General features: G+C 45.3%; 1 protein-coding gene and 1 long non-coding RNA gene across 2 annotated transcripts; both read right to left on the bottom strand.

The window, feature by feature from the left end:
- Positions 1–8405: 8405 nt before the first annotated feature.
- On the bottom strand, positions 8406–9427 carry LOC131280734 (uncharacterized). Its single transcript, XR_009188428.1, has 2 exons — positions 9338–9427; positions 8406–8896 (listed from the first exon to the last, which is right to left on the bottom strand). It is a non-coding gene; the product is annotated as an uncharacterized lncRNA (long non-coding RNA).
- A 186-nt stretch (positions 9428–9613) lies between these two features.
- Positions 9614–12794, bottom strand: LOC131280685 (nuclear pore-associated protein 1-like). The gene is made up of 2 exons (XM_058309085.1): positions 9915–12794; positions 9614–9790 (listed from the first exon to the last, which is right to left on the bottom strand). The coding sequence occupies exons 1-2, from the start codon at positions 12792–12794 to the stop codon at positions 9614–9616; spliced, it is 3057 nt and encodes a 1018-aa protein (XP_058165068.1).
- Positions 12795–13337: the final 543 nt, after the last annotated feature.

Here is a 13337-nt window from a genome sequence, read left to right as displayed (position 1 = left end):
TCCCATATTTTATTTTCAGGCTCTAGCACACCCTTTAGTATTTCCTGAAAATCTGGACTCTTGCTTAGATATCCTCTCAATTTCTGTTTATCCATGTATATTCTAATCTTGCCCTCATTTTTGAAAGACAGTCTTGCTGGATGTAAGATTCTTGGCTGGAAGTTTTTCTCTCATAGTATCTTAAATATATCAGATCACTGTCTTCTTGACTCCATGGTTTCTGGTGAAAAATCAGCACTTACTCTTATTAAGTATCTCTTATATGTTACGTATTGGTTTTCTCTTGCTGTTCTCAGAATTCTCTGTCTTTGACCTTTGACATTTTGATGAATATATTTCTTGGAGTTGGTCTATTTGGAGTTTTTTGGATGGGAGCAGGTGGTGCCTCTTGGACATGGATATCTATGTCCTTCAATAGGGCTGGGAAATTTTCTGCTGTTATTTCTTCAAATATTCCTTCTGCCCCTTTACACTCCTCTTCTCCTTCTGGGACACCCATGACATGTATGTTTGCATGCCTTTTGCTGTCATTTAGTTCCCTGACACCTTGTTCAATTTTTTCCATTCTTCATTCGTTCTTTTGTATGTTCACTTCAGACACCATTTCTTCAAGCTCACCAATCCCTTCTTCTGCCTCCTCAAGTATGCTATTATATGATTCCAATGTTTTTTAAATTTCATTTATTGTGCCTTTTATTCCCATAAGATTTGTTATTTTTCTTGTATGGTTTTAAATTCTTCCTTGTGCTTATCTAATATCTTCTTAATATTCTTAATCTCTTTAGCCACCTCATTCAAAATATTAAGGAGATTTGTTTGAACATCTATGATTAGTTGTCTCAACTCCTTTATGTCATCTGGAGGCTCATCTTGTTCCTTTAACTGGGCCTCAGCTTCTTGTTTCTTGATGTGGATTGTAATTTTTTTAGGGGGGTCTTGGCATCTGGCCTCCTAGATTTTTTACTCTGCGTAGAGTTTTTCTCTTTAGTTTAGGACTTCATGCCCTTTCTCCCTTGCTGGTTGTGCAATAGGAGGCAAGGATGTAACTGGTGCTATAAACTGTGGAGGCTCAAGCTGGCCTCATCGTCCCAGGTATCAATGAAGCTTCTCCCAACTTTCTCCTTTCCCAGAGGTAAGGACAGATTCACAGCTGTGTGGAATAATCCAAGTTGTCCAGGCCTAGACTGTAGTTGCCCAGAGAGACTGATGAAGCTTCACACTCCTTTCTCCCCTGCCTGAGACAGGGATGGAGCTGCAGGTGTGGGCAGCAATCTATGTTGTGTGGGTCCAAGATGACGGCAGTTGCCCTGGTATAATCCTGATTATTTAGTTTGTGCCAGCGAAAGGTACCCACAGTTACCTGGATAGGCTGGTGCAGGGCCCACCAGCTTTCTCCCTGCCAGAGTTGGGGCTGAAGCCTAACCTAGGGCTGCAGGCTGATCTGGGTGAAAGAAACTGGTTCCTACCATCACTTTGATTTTCAGTCAGCCCAGCTTCCCCTCATGCTGGGGGTGGAGTTAAAATCGTGGCCACTTGTCTCTTTCTGATGTGAACAGATTCACACCCCAGCTGTTCCCAGGGTTATCTCTTAGCCATCTGAGTCTACCAATCAGTAGCTGAAATCTCCTCCTCCCCTGTTCTGGGGAAATGGAGCTTCCAATTCCAGCCACAGAACAACTCCTGGGGCAGCTTGCACTGCCAGAGGAAGAAAATCACCGGCCTCCATGGCTTGACCGGTAATTTCCCAGAGAGGCTGGCTCAGATCCCCACAGCCCCCTCCCTGCTAGAGGTGGCACTGGGGCCTAGGCTAGAGTTGCAATATGATCTGGATGGAAAGAAGCCGGTCCCCACCAGCACTGGAATTTTCAGTCTGCTCCGTTTCCCCTCATGCCAGGTGCAGAGTTAAAATTGCAGCTTCTGGCCTCTTTCTGACCTGGACAGGCTCAAACTTCAGCTATTTTCAGGATTATACATTAGTCTGATGAATTTACTCATCAGTACCTGAAGTTGGTGCCCAGTTGCCTCTTCCTTCCCCATTTTTGGGAAGTGGAGCTTTCAATTGCAGCTATAGAACAGCTCCCAAGATGACTTGTGCTTCCGGTGGAGGATGGTCACCGGCCTCTGGGGCGTGGAGCCTCTACTTATGAATCTTCTCTGCAGACGGGCATCTCCTCCTTTCACTCCTTCAAGGATGTTGCAGGATGCTCTTCTGGCCTCCTGAAGCCCACAGACAGGTGCTTCAGCTGGCTTCAGAGAGCTCTGGGTGTATGCTTACTGCCCTGTAGCAGGAGCGGACTCTAAGAACTCCTTACTCTGCCACCATCTTGCTGGTAGTCCCAGATTGTTTTAATATCTTCGAATCACCCTCCACCCAATGATTATGTTTTATTAACAGTAGTAGGAATCCAGAGACACCCTAGCTCAACTACTCTTATCTCAGAAACACCAAGTCCAGATTCCAGAATTGAGCTGAACAATTATTTTAGGACGTGAACCTTTGAGAAGTCTGAGTAACAGAACCAAATTCCATTTATCTTATTCTAAGAATCTCTTTTTAACCTAAACTGTCATTACTCCTGAAGTAGAAAAGGCAGTTATTTAATACTTTAATTACATTGTTTCAATGTATTAGTGCAATATATCTAGGACATATGCGTCATCATAAAGTCGATGATGATAAAATGTATTTTGATAATAGCACCTGCATATTTGCTACAAATATTTACCAGTTTAAATGACGAGTCCACATGTAGGAAAATGATTTTTAAAAAGGCTTTCATTATGTGCTTTAATAATAAAGGTCTAATGACCAAAATAAGTTTTAAATGAATACTTTCAGGTTCTTTACTAATAAAATTTTTAAGTCTAACTTCCTTTTAATTTTCTTCCTGGTGGACCTCTGGTCTATGAAGATGATGACTTTTATATTTCTGCAACTAAGCAGCATTTTAAAACTCAACTGAGTTGTAAGAAGAAAATTCACAGAGTTTGAATGTCAGAGATACTTGTAAAAGAAATATTTAGAGTACACAATTTAAAAGATTTGCTAATTTATGTTAATTCCATATGAACAAATATAAGCAAAAATTTTTTTCTTAATTTGCCTCCTTTTAAAAGAGATGCTGTTTATCACTGCCTTGCCTTTTATCTGGTATACCAGTTTTTCATTTCTATCAGTAATCTAAAAAACTATTTTAGCAACATTGTTATAACATGCAAACTAATAGTTATTTCTAATGTTATTAGGGTACTTATAAAGAATATTATTTAATATACTTCTTATCCTGGCCCATAAGTCTTTAACTTTACTCAACGTATGAGTTCAGTTTTGCAACCCTGGACAAGTTACCCAAACTCTTACTCAGTTTGTCTAAAGAAGGGAAGACAGAATTACCTGCTTCAAAAGGCCACAATTAGGAAAGAGGAGTCAAACATGAAAAACACCAAGAAGCACAGAATCTGACACATAGCAGGCCAAGAGAAATGCCTTTCTTTATCATCATCATCATCATCATGTCATCATCTGTAGTCATCTATTCCTGTGAATTGATATATTCTTAGCCTAAATTTTATTTTTTAATATGGAACCATTCCAATTTTTGAAAGCACTAAGTTATAAATTCCATGTTTTATTTTCTCATGCTACAAACTTTTCTTTTCTGTTTGAAATTAGTTAATAAACCTTATTAAAATAGTCTTCTATAAAAGAATTATTTCATAAAGGCCATGGGCATATTTTAAAAGTTGTTCAGACATTTTCCCCTTCATTCCTCCTGGAATAGGCTATAAACCATGATAAAGAAATTTCCTACCTTACAGAGATTTTAAAATTTATACTCTGTATGTCACTAAATCTTTTATCAGAATTGATTTCTCCAAACAGTTATACATTGATTTTGCTTATCTTTTCACAAGTCTATTTTTTCCAATTATTTCCAATATTTAAGAAAATGTGGCATTGGTGTGGAGAAAGTGGCCATGGTGGCTGCTGGGTGTGGGGAATGGGAGGAAGAGATGAGATGTGGAGGCATTTTCGGGACTTGGAGTTGTCCTGGATGGTGCTGCAGGATCAATTACCAGACATTGTAGATACTCTCATGGCCCGCTGGATGGAACGTGGGAGAGTGTGGGCTATGATGTGGACCATTGACCATTAGGTGCAGCGATGCTCAGAGATGTATTCACCAAATGCAATGAATGTCTCATGATGATGGAGGAGATTGTCGCTACGAGGGGAGTAGTGGGGAGTGGGGGGGGTATATGGGGACCTCATATTTTTTGAATGTAATATTAAAAAAATGAATAAAGACAAAAAATAAAAATAAAAATGAATAAACGTACTTAAATAAATATATTTGCTGTGGTATAGCAGTGCTCCAAAATGTATTCACCAAATGCAATGAATGTGCTTCAATGAAGAAAGAGGTTGTTGATGTGGGAGGAGTGGGGTGAGGGGGGTGGGGTATATAGGAACCTCATTTTTTAATGTAACATTTTTTGTCATCTATGTATCTTCAAAAATACCATTAAAAATAAATGAATAAAAATTTAAAAATAAATATAAGACATACAATGATGTATTAAAATAAATTATTCAGTAGGTATAGCTCAGTGGTCGAGTGCCTGCTTTTCCTAGACTAGGTGCTAGGTTCAGTCCCCAGTATCTTCTAAAAAATAAAATAAAATAAATGAATTATTTGCAAAAGCTTAAATATGTATATATATATATTTTTGCTTCACTTTACTTTTCATGAGAATTTAGACTAAGAAACCCAAAGCTTTTGGAAGTTCCATTTCCAACTTCCACAGTTATAAAATTCTGAATTATTTAAAATTCTTTTTGTTTTAAAGCCAGATAGTTAATATTATAGGAGATGACAGTCATGAGGCAAGCTGACACGAACTCCCAGGGATTTGAGAAACTGATCACTTTAGTTGAGTTGAATGATCCAATTCATGGGGATTTTAATCTGGAATTACCCCAGGTAAAGAAATATGTGTTCTTTAAGGACTTGAAATTATGTTTGCATTTTTAGTCATGCTTGGAGCTCTTATTTCGTCTTTTCCCGCAATTTCTTTCTTTTTTTAATCATTTTTTATATAGCAACATTCAGGCTGTGAAAAAAGCAACAAGACCCAGAAACCCAGATCCATAAATAATTTGAAAAGAAAAAGAAGTATGCATGGGAGGGTAAGGGGACACCAGAGGCCAAGCACACAGCCTCATGAAATCAACACTCTCTAAGCAGGCCTTATTTGGGAATATAGGATAATCTATTTCCCCAATATAACAGCTTTACTCCTTTATATTAAGAGTTCTCTACTCAGGATTCTTCTACTCATTTTATTTAAACTTATAATTTTCAATGCACCCATTAAATATATCTCTCAGAGACTTCAATCTTTTGACTGTTCATATGCTATTTAAGCCCTGAGTCCCAACAGAGTTGCAGCCAATTCCTACTCTCCAATTCTTTGCGCTTGCCCTGGACAACCAACAAAATGATGGACAAGCTCCCTCCCAAAGCACAAGATGTATAACTGCAAACAAAAGAATTCCTTCCATCTGTCCCATAATATCTAAGTCCCTTCTCAACCTGAATTGATTGGAATGGACATTGTTCCAAATCCCTCACAACTGAGGAATGAGCAAACGTAAGGGGAGTGGGTAATCACGGATCAAATTAGATTTATTGTTATTGTAGTTATTATCTTGTGGTAACAGAAGTTAAAACATTGATATAAAGATAGTGCATGCCAGGGGTCCAGAAGTAGGGGAGGGTTGAATGGGTGTAACACAGAACCTTTTCAGGGTAGTGGCATTGTGGTGTATAAGACTGCACCGATGGACACATGACTATGCATTCACCAAAGCCTGTAAAACTGTACAGCACAAAGTAAACCATATTGGAAACTATAGACTTTGGTTAGGAGCAATGCCTCAATATTGGTTCATCAATTGTAATAAATATACCACAGTAATTTAATATGTTAATAATAGGGGAAACCATAGGTGTATGTATGTGAAGGTTATAAGGGAATTCCATATACATTTGGTATAACTTTTCTGTAAATCTAAAGCTTCTATAAAAATAATAAGTTTATTATTACAAAAAAATTTGTAGAGGAAATGCATTTTATATATATGGTACTAAAATAAAATTCTTTTTAACAATCCATGATCATCACAACACAGAGAATCCCAAGTTAAACTATGGACTAAAGTTAATAGTTCATTTATAAAAAGTGTGCTTTCATTAATTGTAATAAATGTATCACACCTATGCAAGGTGTTAATAAAAGGGTGGTTTATAGGAATTTTGTATTTTATATATGATTACTCTGTAAAGTCATAACTTCTAAATAAAAAATAAAAATCATTAAGACGCATATCACCCAATTTTAACATGTAAACCTCACTTTCATCAATGCTTGGTTCAAACAAATAAACTGTGAAAAGAAATATGAGACAAATTGGAAAACTTGAAAAGGTGCAATGATATTAAGGAAATATTGTTAACATTTAGATGAAATACTGGTATTTTAGTTAAGTTTAAAAATTGTCTTATATTTTGAAGTATATTTGGAAAGGCTTACCAATAAAACAATTTGGTGACATATTCCCTATAGTTAGAAAATCCAAAAAAAAAAAAAAATCTAAACAGAGCTACTAGACCTGATAGATGAGTTCAGAAAAGTAGCAGGACAGAAGATTAATAAGCAAAAATCAGTAGTGTTTCTATACAATTCTATTGAGAAATCTGAGGAGGAAATTTTTTAAAAATTTATTTATAAGGGCAACTAAGAGAACTATATATTTAGGAACTGAATATTTAGGGCACAAAGGACCTGTATTCAGAAAACTACAATAAAATATTGCTAAAAGAAACTGAAGAAGGCTTAAACAAATGGAAGAACATTCTGTGGTCATGAATTAGAAAACTAAGTATCTTTAAGATGTCAATTCTACCCAAATTGATTTACAAATTCAGTGTAATCCCAGTAAAAAATTTTTTTTGCAGATGTGGAAAAACCAATTATCAAATTTATTTAAAAGCATAAGGGGTACCAAATAGACAAAAAAAATCTTAAAAAAGAAAAATGAAGGTGGTGGACTCTCATTCTAGACTTTAAAACATATTATTTAGTTGCAGTGGTAAAAACAGCATGGTACTGGCTTAAGGAAAGACAGACAAATTGACCAATTGAACCAAATAAAGAACTCAGAAATAGACCCTCACATCTACAGTCCAGTGATTTTTGACAAGCCAGACTTTAGACTGGGCAGATTTTAGACTGGGCAGAACAGTCTATTCAACAACTCGTGCTGTGAGAACTGGATAGCCATATCCAAAAGAAAGAAAGAGGACCCCGATCTCACACCTTATACAAAAATTAACTCAAAATGGATCAAGGACCTAAATATAAAAGCTACAACCATAAAACTAGAAGAAAATGTAGAAAAACATATTCAAGATCGTGTGGTAAGCAATAATTAAACCTTACACCCAAAGCTTGAACACTGAAAGAAAGGCAAATAAATGGGACCTTCTCAAAATTAAACACTTTTGTTCTTCCAAAGACTACCAAGAAAGTAAAAAGGTAGGCTACTCAGTGGGAAAAAAACATTTGGAAACTATATATCTGATAAGGGTTTGATATTCATGTTATATAAAGAAATCAAACAACCTAGTAATAAAAAGAATAGCAACCCACGAGGACCTGCTGGCGTGTTCTGGGGGTGCTGCCTGGGACCCCGCAGGGCAGGAGGGATGTGTGGTCGGATGTGGGCATGGGGCAGCTGCAGGAGCACTTGGCCCAGCACCCAGGGCCCCCACCTGTGTCCCCACCCCATGGGAGTGTTTTGGCTGCCATGCACTTGCCCTGGGAATCATTGCATGGACACAATTTCATTTGTCTTGGATATATTTCTTGGAGTAGAATTAGCAAGAATTATGGTTCAAGTGCATGGATGCTAAGCCCATTCATTTTGGGTGAAGGATGAACATGGTAGGATGATGGGCACAAGTTTAAATTAAAAAGACATACACAAAAAAACACATTCCAACATTTTAAAGACTGAAATTGTGAAGTGCGATTTCTGAACAAGCACCAGAGATGGCTGAACCTATAGTGAGGTCAGAGGGATGGGGAGAAGCACAGAGGAAAGAGGGGGCCACCCTGCCTCCCCCTGCTCTGGATCTCATGTCCTCCTGCGTGGCCGTCGCCAATGCTCAAGGCACAGGTTTCAGAAGCCAGGCCATGTGATCATAAGGTGTGGCCACTTCCACGTCCTCCTCACTGCCCACCGAAAACAAAATAGTTACGTATAGCGTAACATCACCACTCCTGCAAGACAGTTCTTCCTCCATCCTTGAGTCGAAGAGCAAAGACACACAAGCAGAGACAAATTAACAAGTTTATTTATAACGATCCGCATATATATAAGCTATCTACATCACATAGGGAAGATAGAGAAGGGCCCGTTCAGGCAAATGGGTATGGGGTAACAAGAGGTAACAAGAGGTAACAAGAGGTAACAAGAGGGCTTCCTGCCATTTCCAAGAAAAAAGGCCCAGAGTGTGGGTCTGCCCTGTCATCACCCAAGCCAGGGAAAGCACAGTTGATATACGCGCAGATCTCTCTCCTACTCCCTATGTGGAAGTCCTCGAGTCCATGCAGTGAACTCTTGCCAGCCTCCAACACACACACACACACACACACAAACATTACACACACGCTGGGCCTCCAGCTTGCTGACAGTGAAGAGGTTGAGCTGGACCTGTCCAATGCTCCTTTCCAGATGTTCAAAGACCCTTGACGAGGAGACTGGCTGCACGCCGTTTCTGGGGGGCACTTTTTCTCTTTAGTGGTGGTGGAGACTGGGTCCTTTGTGCTGGAAGAAATACCTCTTATGAAGCCCTGGGTAGGTGATGGGGTGCCCAAAAGGAAAAGCTGCTACTTACCTTGCCCATACCAGAGGCACAGTCGCTTTAACCCAAGGGGCAGCAAAAGTGCCTCCAAACACAGGTATTTTCCCAGTGGTGCTGGCTCCTCTAAAGCCAAAGGGGAACCCTGGCTGGAGGGGCCTCAGGTGTTTTGACTTAAAGGGAGAAGAGAAGTTTTCCCCTAGAAATGTTCTGACTTTGGCCAGGTGGGCCCCAGGTGCCCTGCTGGAAGGAGAGAACACAAGGGCCCTCAAGCACAGGGGTGGTGCTGTCCCCTCCCGTTACACCACACCTGTGCCCTGGCCAGGTGGACCACAGGTGCCCTGGTTGAAGGTGGAATTAAAAGGCCCCCCAGCTCTGGATAGTGTTGTCCCCTCCTATTGTCCCACCTGTTTTCTTGTGAGGTAGACTCCGAGTGCCCTGCATGGAGGTGGAAGCAGAGGTGTCTTGAACTACAGGCATGACACTGGTTCCTCCTGCAGAAAGTATGCTCTGGCCAGTTGGGCCCTGTGGAGCAGAAGTGGTGCTGGAGCTTCCACTTGGTCCTGCTCCAAAGGTGAGAGCTCCAGAAGTGGAACTGGGTCCCGGGGCAGACGCGCTGACCGCACAGCTACTACTTCCCATCAGGGTGCTGACTGGGATGCCAAATCTGGAACCTGGCGATGTCAATCCCACAAATGCTGGTGGTGGAACACCACCACTGGGTGGCTGGGCTGTGGGAGAACTGAAGCCTGCAGCTTGTGCTGAGGATGGCGACTTTCCCAACTGGAAGCAGGGGTTAAAGCTGTTGGCTCCCGGCTGCTGCCCGTTGGGGACCCCAAATGTGGGCTGAGGTGTGGTTCCTGGGTAAAAGGGAAGATTATGTGTTGGAGGTGGGCCATGGACCAACGGTGCAGGCAAGCCAGTGGAGACTTGGTTTGAGGCAATGCTGCCATTGCATGGTGTGTTGTCAGTACCAGGACATGCCGCATAAAAGGGGAAGACATTCTTCCTGGAGACAGGAGCAGTCTGGAGAGAGCCTACAGCCTGGGGAGGAGGTGTGGTGTCCATATCCTCAGCATCAGAGGTAAGCCTGGCTGCTGAGCATGCAGAGAGGCTGTCTGCTGGGGTGTCGGCAGCCACAGGAGAGATGGGCAGGCCAGTGGAGACAGGAGCAGCCTGGAGAGAGCCCACAGACTGGGGAGGAGGCGTGGTGTCCATATCCTCAGGATCAGAGGTAAGCCTGGTTGCTGAGCATGCAGAGGGGCTGCCTGCTGGGGTGTCAGCAGCCACAAGAGAGATGGGCAGGCCAGCGGAGACAGGAGCAGCCTGGAGAGAGCCCACAGCCTGGGGAGGAGGCGTGGTGTCCATATCCTCAGGATCAGAGGTAAGCCTGGTTGCTGAGCATGCAGAGGGGCTGCCTGCTGGGGTGTAGGCAGCCACAGGACAGATGGGCAGGCCAGCGGAGACAGGAGCAGCCTGGAGAGAGCCCACAGCCTGGGGAGGAGGCGTGGTGTCCATATCCTCAGGATCAGAGGTAAGCCTGGTTGCTGAGCATGCAGAGGGGTTGCCTGCTGGGGTGTTGGTGGCCACAGGAGAGATGGGCAGGCCAGCGGAGATAGGAGCATCCTGGAGAGAGCCCACAGCCTGGGGAGGAGGCGTGGTGTCCATGTCCTCAGGATCAGAGGTAGGCCTGGGCTCTGAGCATGCAGAGGGGCTACCTGCTGGGGTGTCAGTGGCCACAGGAGAGATGGGCAGGCCAGCGGAGACAGGAGCAGCCTGGAGAGAGCCCACAGCCTGGGGAGGAGGCGTGGTGTCCATGTCCTCAGGATCAGAGGTAGGCCTGGGCTCTGAGCATGCAGACGGGCTGCCTGCTGGGGTGTCGGCGGCCACAGGAGAGATGGGCAGGCCAGCAGAGACAGGAGCAGTGGGAAAAGTGGCTCCCAGCTGCTGCCCACCAAGGCCCCCAAATGTGGGCTGAGGGGTGGCTGCTGGACCCAAGGGGAGGATGAAAACTGGGGTGGATGTTGTGTTTATTGGTACAGGCAGGTTGGTGGAATCTGGGGCATTTGCAAGAGGTGTTTGTTTTATATTACAGTGAGCATGTTCAAAACGGAGGGAAGGCACAACAGGGCTGGGAGGATGCAAGAAAATAACAGCATGGGAAGGGGGAGTGGTGTCCATGTCACTTTCACTGGGGACCGAAGCAGGCTGGGAAATCCCGTGTGCAAATGTGCTGGCTGGGATGGTGGGTGTGACCAGGGGAGCCGCTAGGGGTTGGCTGGTGAGGACAGGGATACGGGTGGAAGGGAAGGTGGGAGGGGTTTGTGAGAACAGAGGAGGAGAAACTATGCACATGGGTGCGGGTGATTGCTTTGCAGGAGTGGTGTGCTGGAAGGAGAGGGTTAAGGCATTAGCAGGAGTGGGGAGGTCAGAAACAGATGTTGCAGCCCTGAGTGAATGTGAAGGTGTGGCAGCCTCGAGAGGATGAGGTGCTGTGGCAGCCGTGGGCGGACAAGAAGCCGAAGGTACAGGGGCAGAGAGGATTGGTGGCCTGGCAGGCAGGTCAGCCAAGGCAGTGGCCGTTGTGGCGGTGGTAGCCGGGATTGGCCCAGTGACTGGGGCTTGGCACAAGGCATCTGTAGTCTCCCCCGAAGGCAGAGAGGGAGAACTGGCAGGTGCAGGGACACTGCTTTCTGCAGAAGCCTCTCTTCCACCTTCCTCGGCGATGCCATGGCCCTGTTTTTGCTCAACCTTCTCTTGCCAGCATGAGTCTCCAGCTGCGGCTCTCCGAGGAAACTTCAGGGGTGGGGGCCGCTCACCTCCACCCCACGACAGTGGCAGCAGCAGTGGCAATGGTAGTGGCCTCCGTCTTTTCCGTTTACAGGGCCTGACGCTGGCTGGTGTGAAGAGAGGAGCGCTCCTTGACGGCTCAGCTGGATGGTGCTCTTCCTGCATCTCCTCCCCTGGCTGTGAGCCTGGAGAGCTGCGGCCGTGGCTCCCCTCCAGCACTGCCTGTGGTGGTCTCTCTGACGGCAGCGAGCAGGAGGAGGATGCACCAGGGAGCCCTGCTGCCCCTGGACCGCCCCTTCCAGGAGGCAGGATGCTTCCTGCAGGCCTGTCCAAGCCCAGGATGGCCCAGCCGCTGACAAAGGAGCTCACAGACACCTGGGCCTCCTGACACCGGCTCTCTCCTTGTCCGTCCCTACAATGGAGATGCTTGTTCAGAGGTCCAGGACCACCCTGGAAGGACGTGACCACCTCCTCGGGCTCCAGGGGCCTGGATGGGGCCCGGACACTTCCTCTGGTGTGGAGATCCCTCCTCTGCCCATCCTGCCCTCTGGTATCTCTGCAATCCTCCTCCTCCTTTTCCTCTGCTCGCTCTTCTCTGCCCTCTTCTGGGGCCCTTGGTCCACTTTCCTTCAGGTGAAGGGGTGGGAGGTGTCTGGATGGCTCCAGCCTCCTAGGGATGACCTGCTCAGGGGCCAAATCCAGAAGGGACAGTTTGCGCCCTGGACGAGGGATCCTCACCACCCCAGAAGAGTAGCCAAACATCTTGGAGTTGCGCGATGACAGCACTGGCTTCAGACTCTCCCTCCCCAACACCGACGGCAGGACCCCCAGAGAGGAGCAGTGAGGGTTCCGGATGGGATATCTCCTCTTAGGGGCGATGTAAATCCCAGAACGTAACTTCATGGCATCCGGGCTGGACAACCTGTGGGCAGGTCCAGGGAGGGGTGCTGGGGCAGCGGGGCCATCTGGATGAGCCCCAGGAGAACTGTGGAGGGGATAAACAGGCGGGTGACTGCCGGGCCCTGAGCAGCAGCTGCAGGGCTGCGACTGAAGTCGGCTCAGGAAATTGCCCATGAAGAGCTACCTGTGCGCTGTCCAATCGAGGGAGTGGAGTGAGAAACTAGAGAGGTCAACTAGCTCCCAGCTCCTCCGAGGCAAGGACCGCACTGGCACTGTTGAGCTCCTGGCTTGAGGTAGAATCTGGACGTGTCACAGAGGGAGGGAATGTGAGGGGTGGGGGATGGGCAAGAGGAGAAGGAAGGGCAGTTGGAACAGGTGCTGCAGTGCAAACTGCTAGGCCCAGGGACCTAGCCTCGGTGGTCCTCTCTAGCACCCCAGCATGGTCTGCAGCTTGGCACGCCTTCTCTGTGGCCATCCCGTCAATGAACGTCACCAGTAGCGCGTCAGACTTTTCTGGAGAGGGCTCGCAATGCCTGACTTGCCCAGATGCTGCACCCCACAACATCCCTTCCTGGCCTAGCTAGGTTTTCTTTGCTTCTTTTGATCAATTGGGTGAAAATAATGCTGAAGCCTTGGAACCTTCCTTGGGTCATGCAAGTGTTAATGCCCAACCCAGGATTTGAACCCCAGCCTCTGTGATTCCAGGGTTCATTCATT

The sequence above is a fragment of the Dasypus novemcinctus genome, chromosome 12 (assembly GCF_030445035.2).
Source record: "Dasypus novemcinctus isolate mDasNov1 chromosome 12, mDasNov1.1.hap2, whole genome shotgun sequence".
Taxonomy (NCBI): domain Eukaryota; kingdom Metazoa; phylum Chordata; class Mammalia; order Cingulata; family Dasypodidae; genus Dasypus; species Dasypus novemcinctus.
The sequence above is the reverse complement of the archived record's forward strand: the minus strand, read 5'-3'. Positions and strand labels throughout refer to the sequence as shown.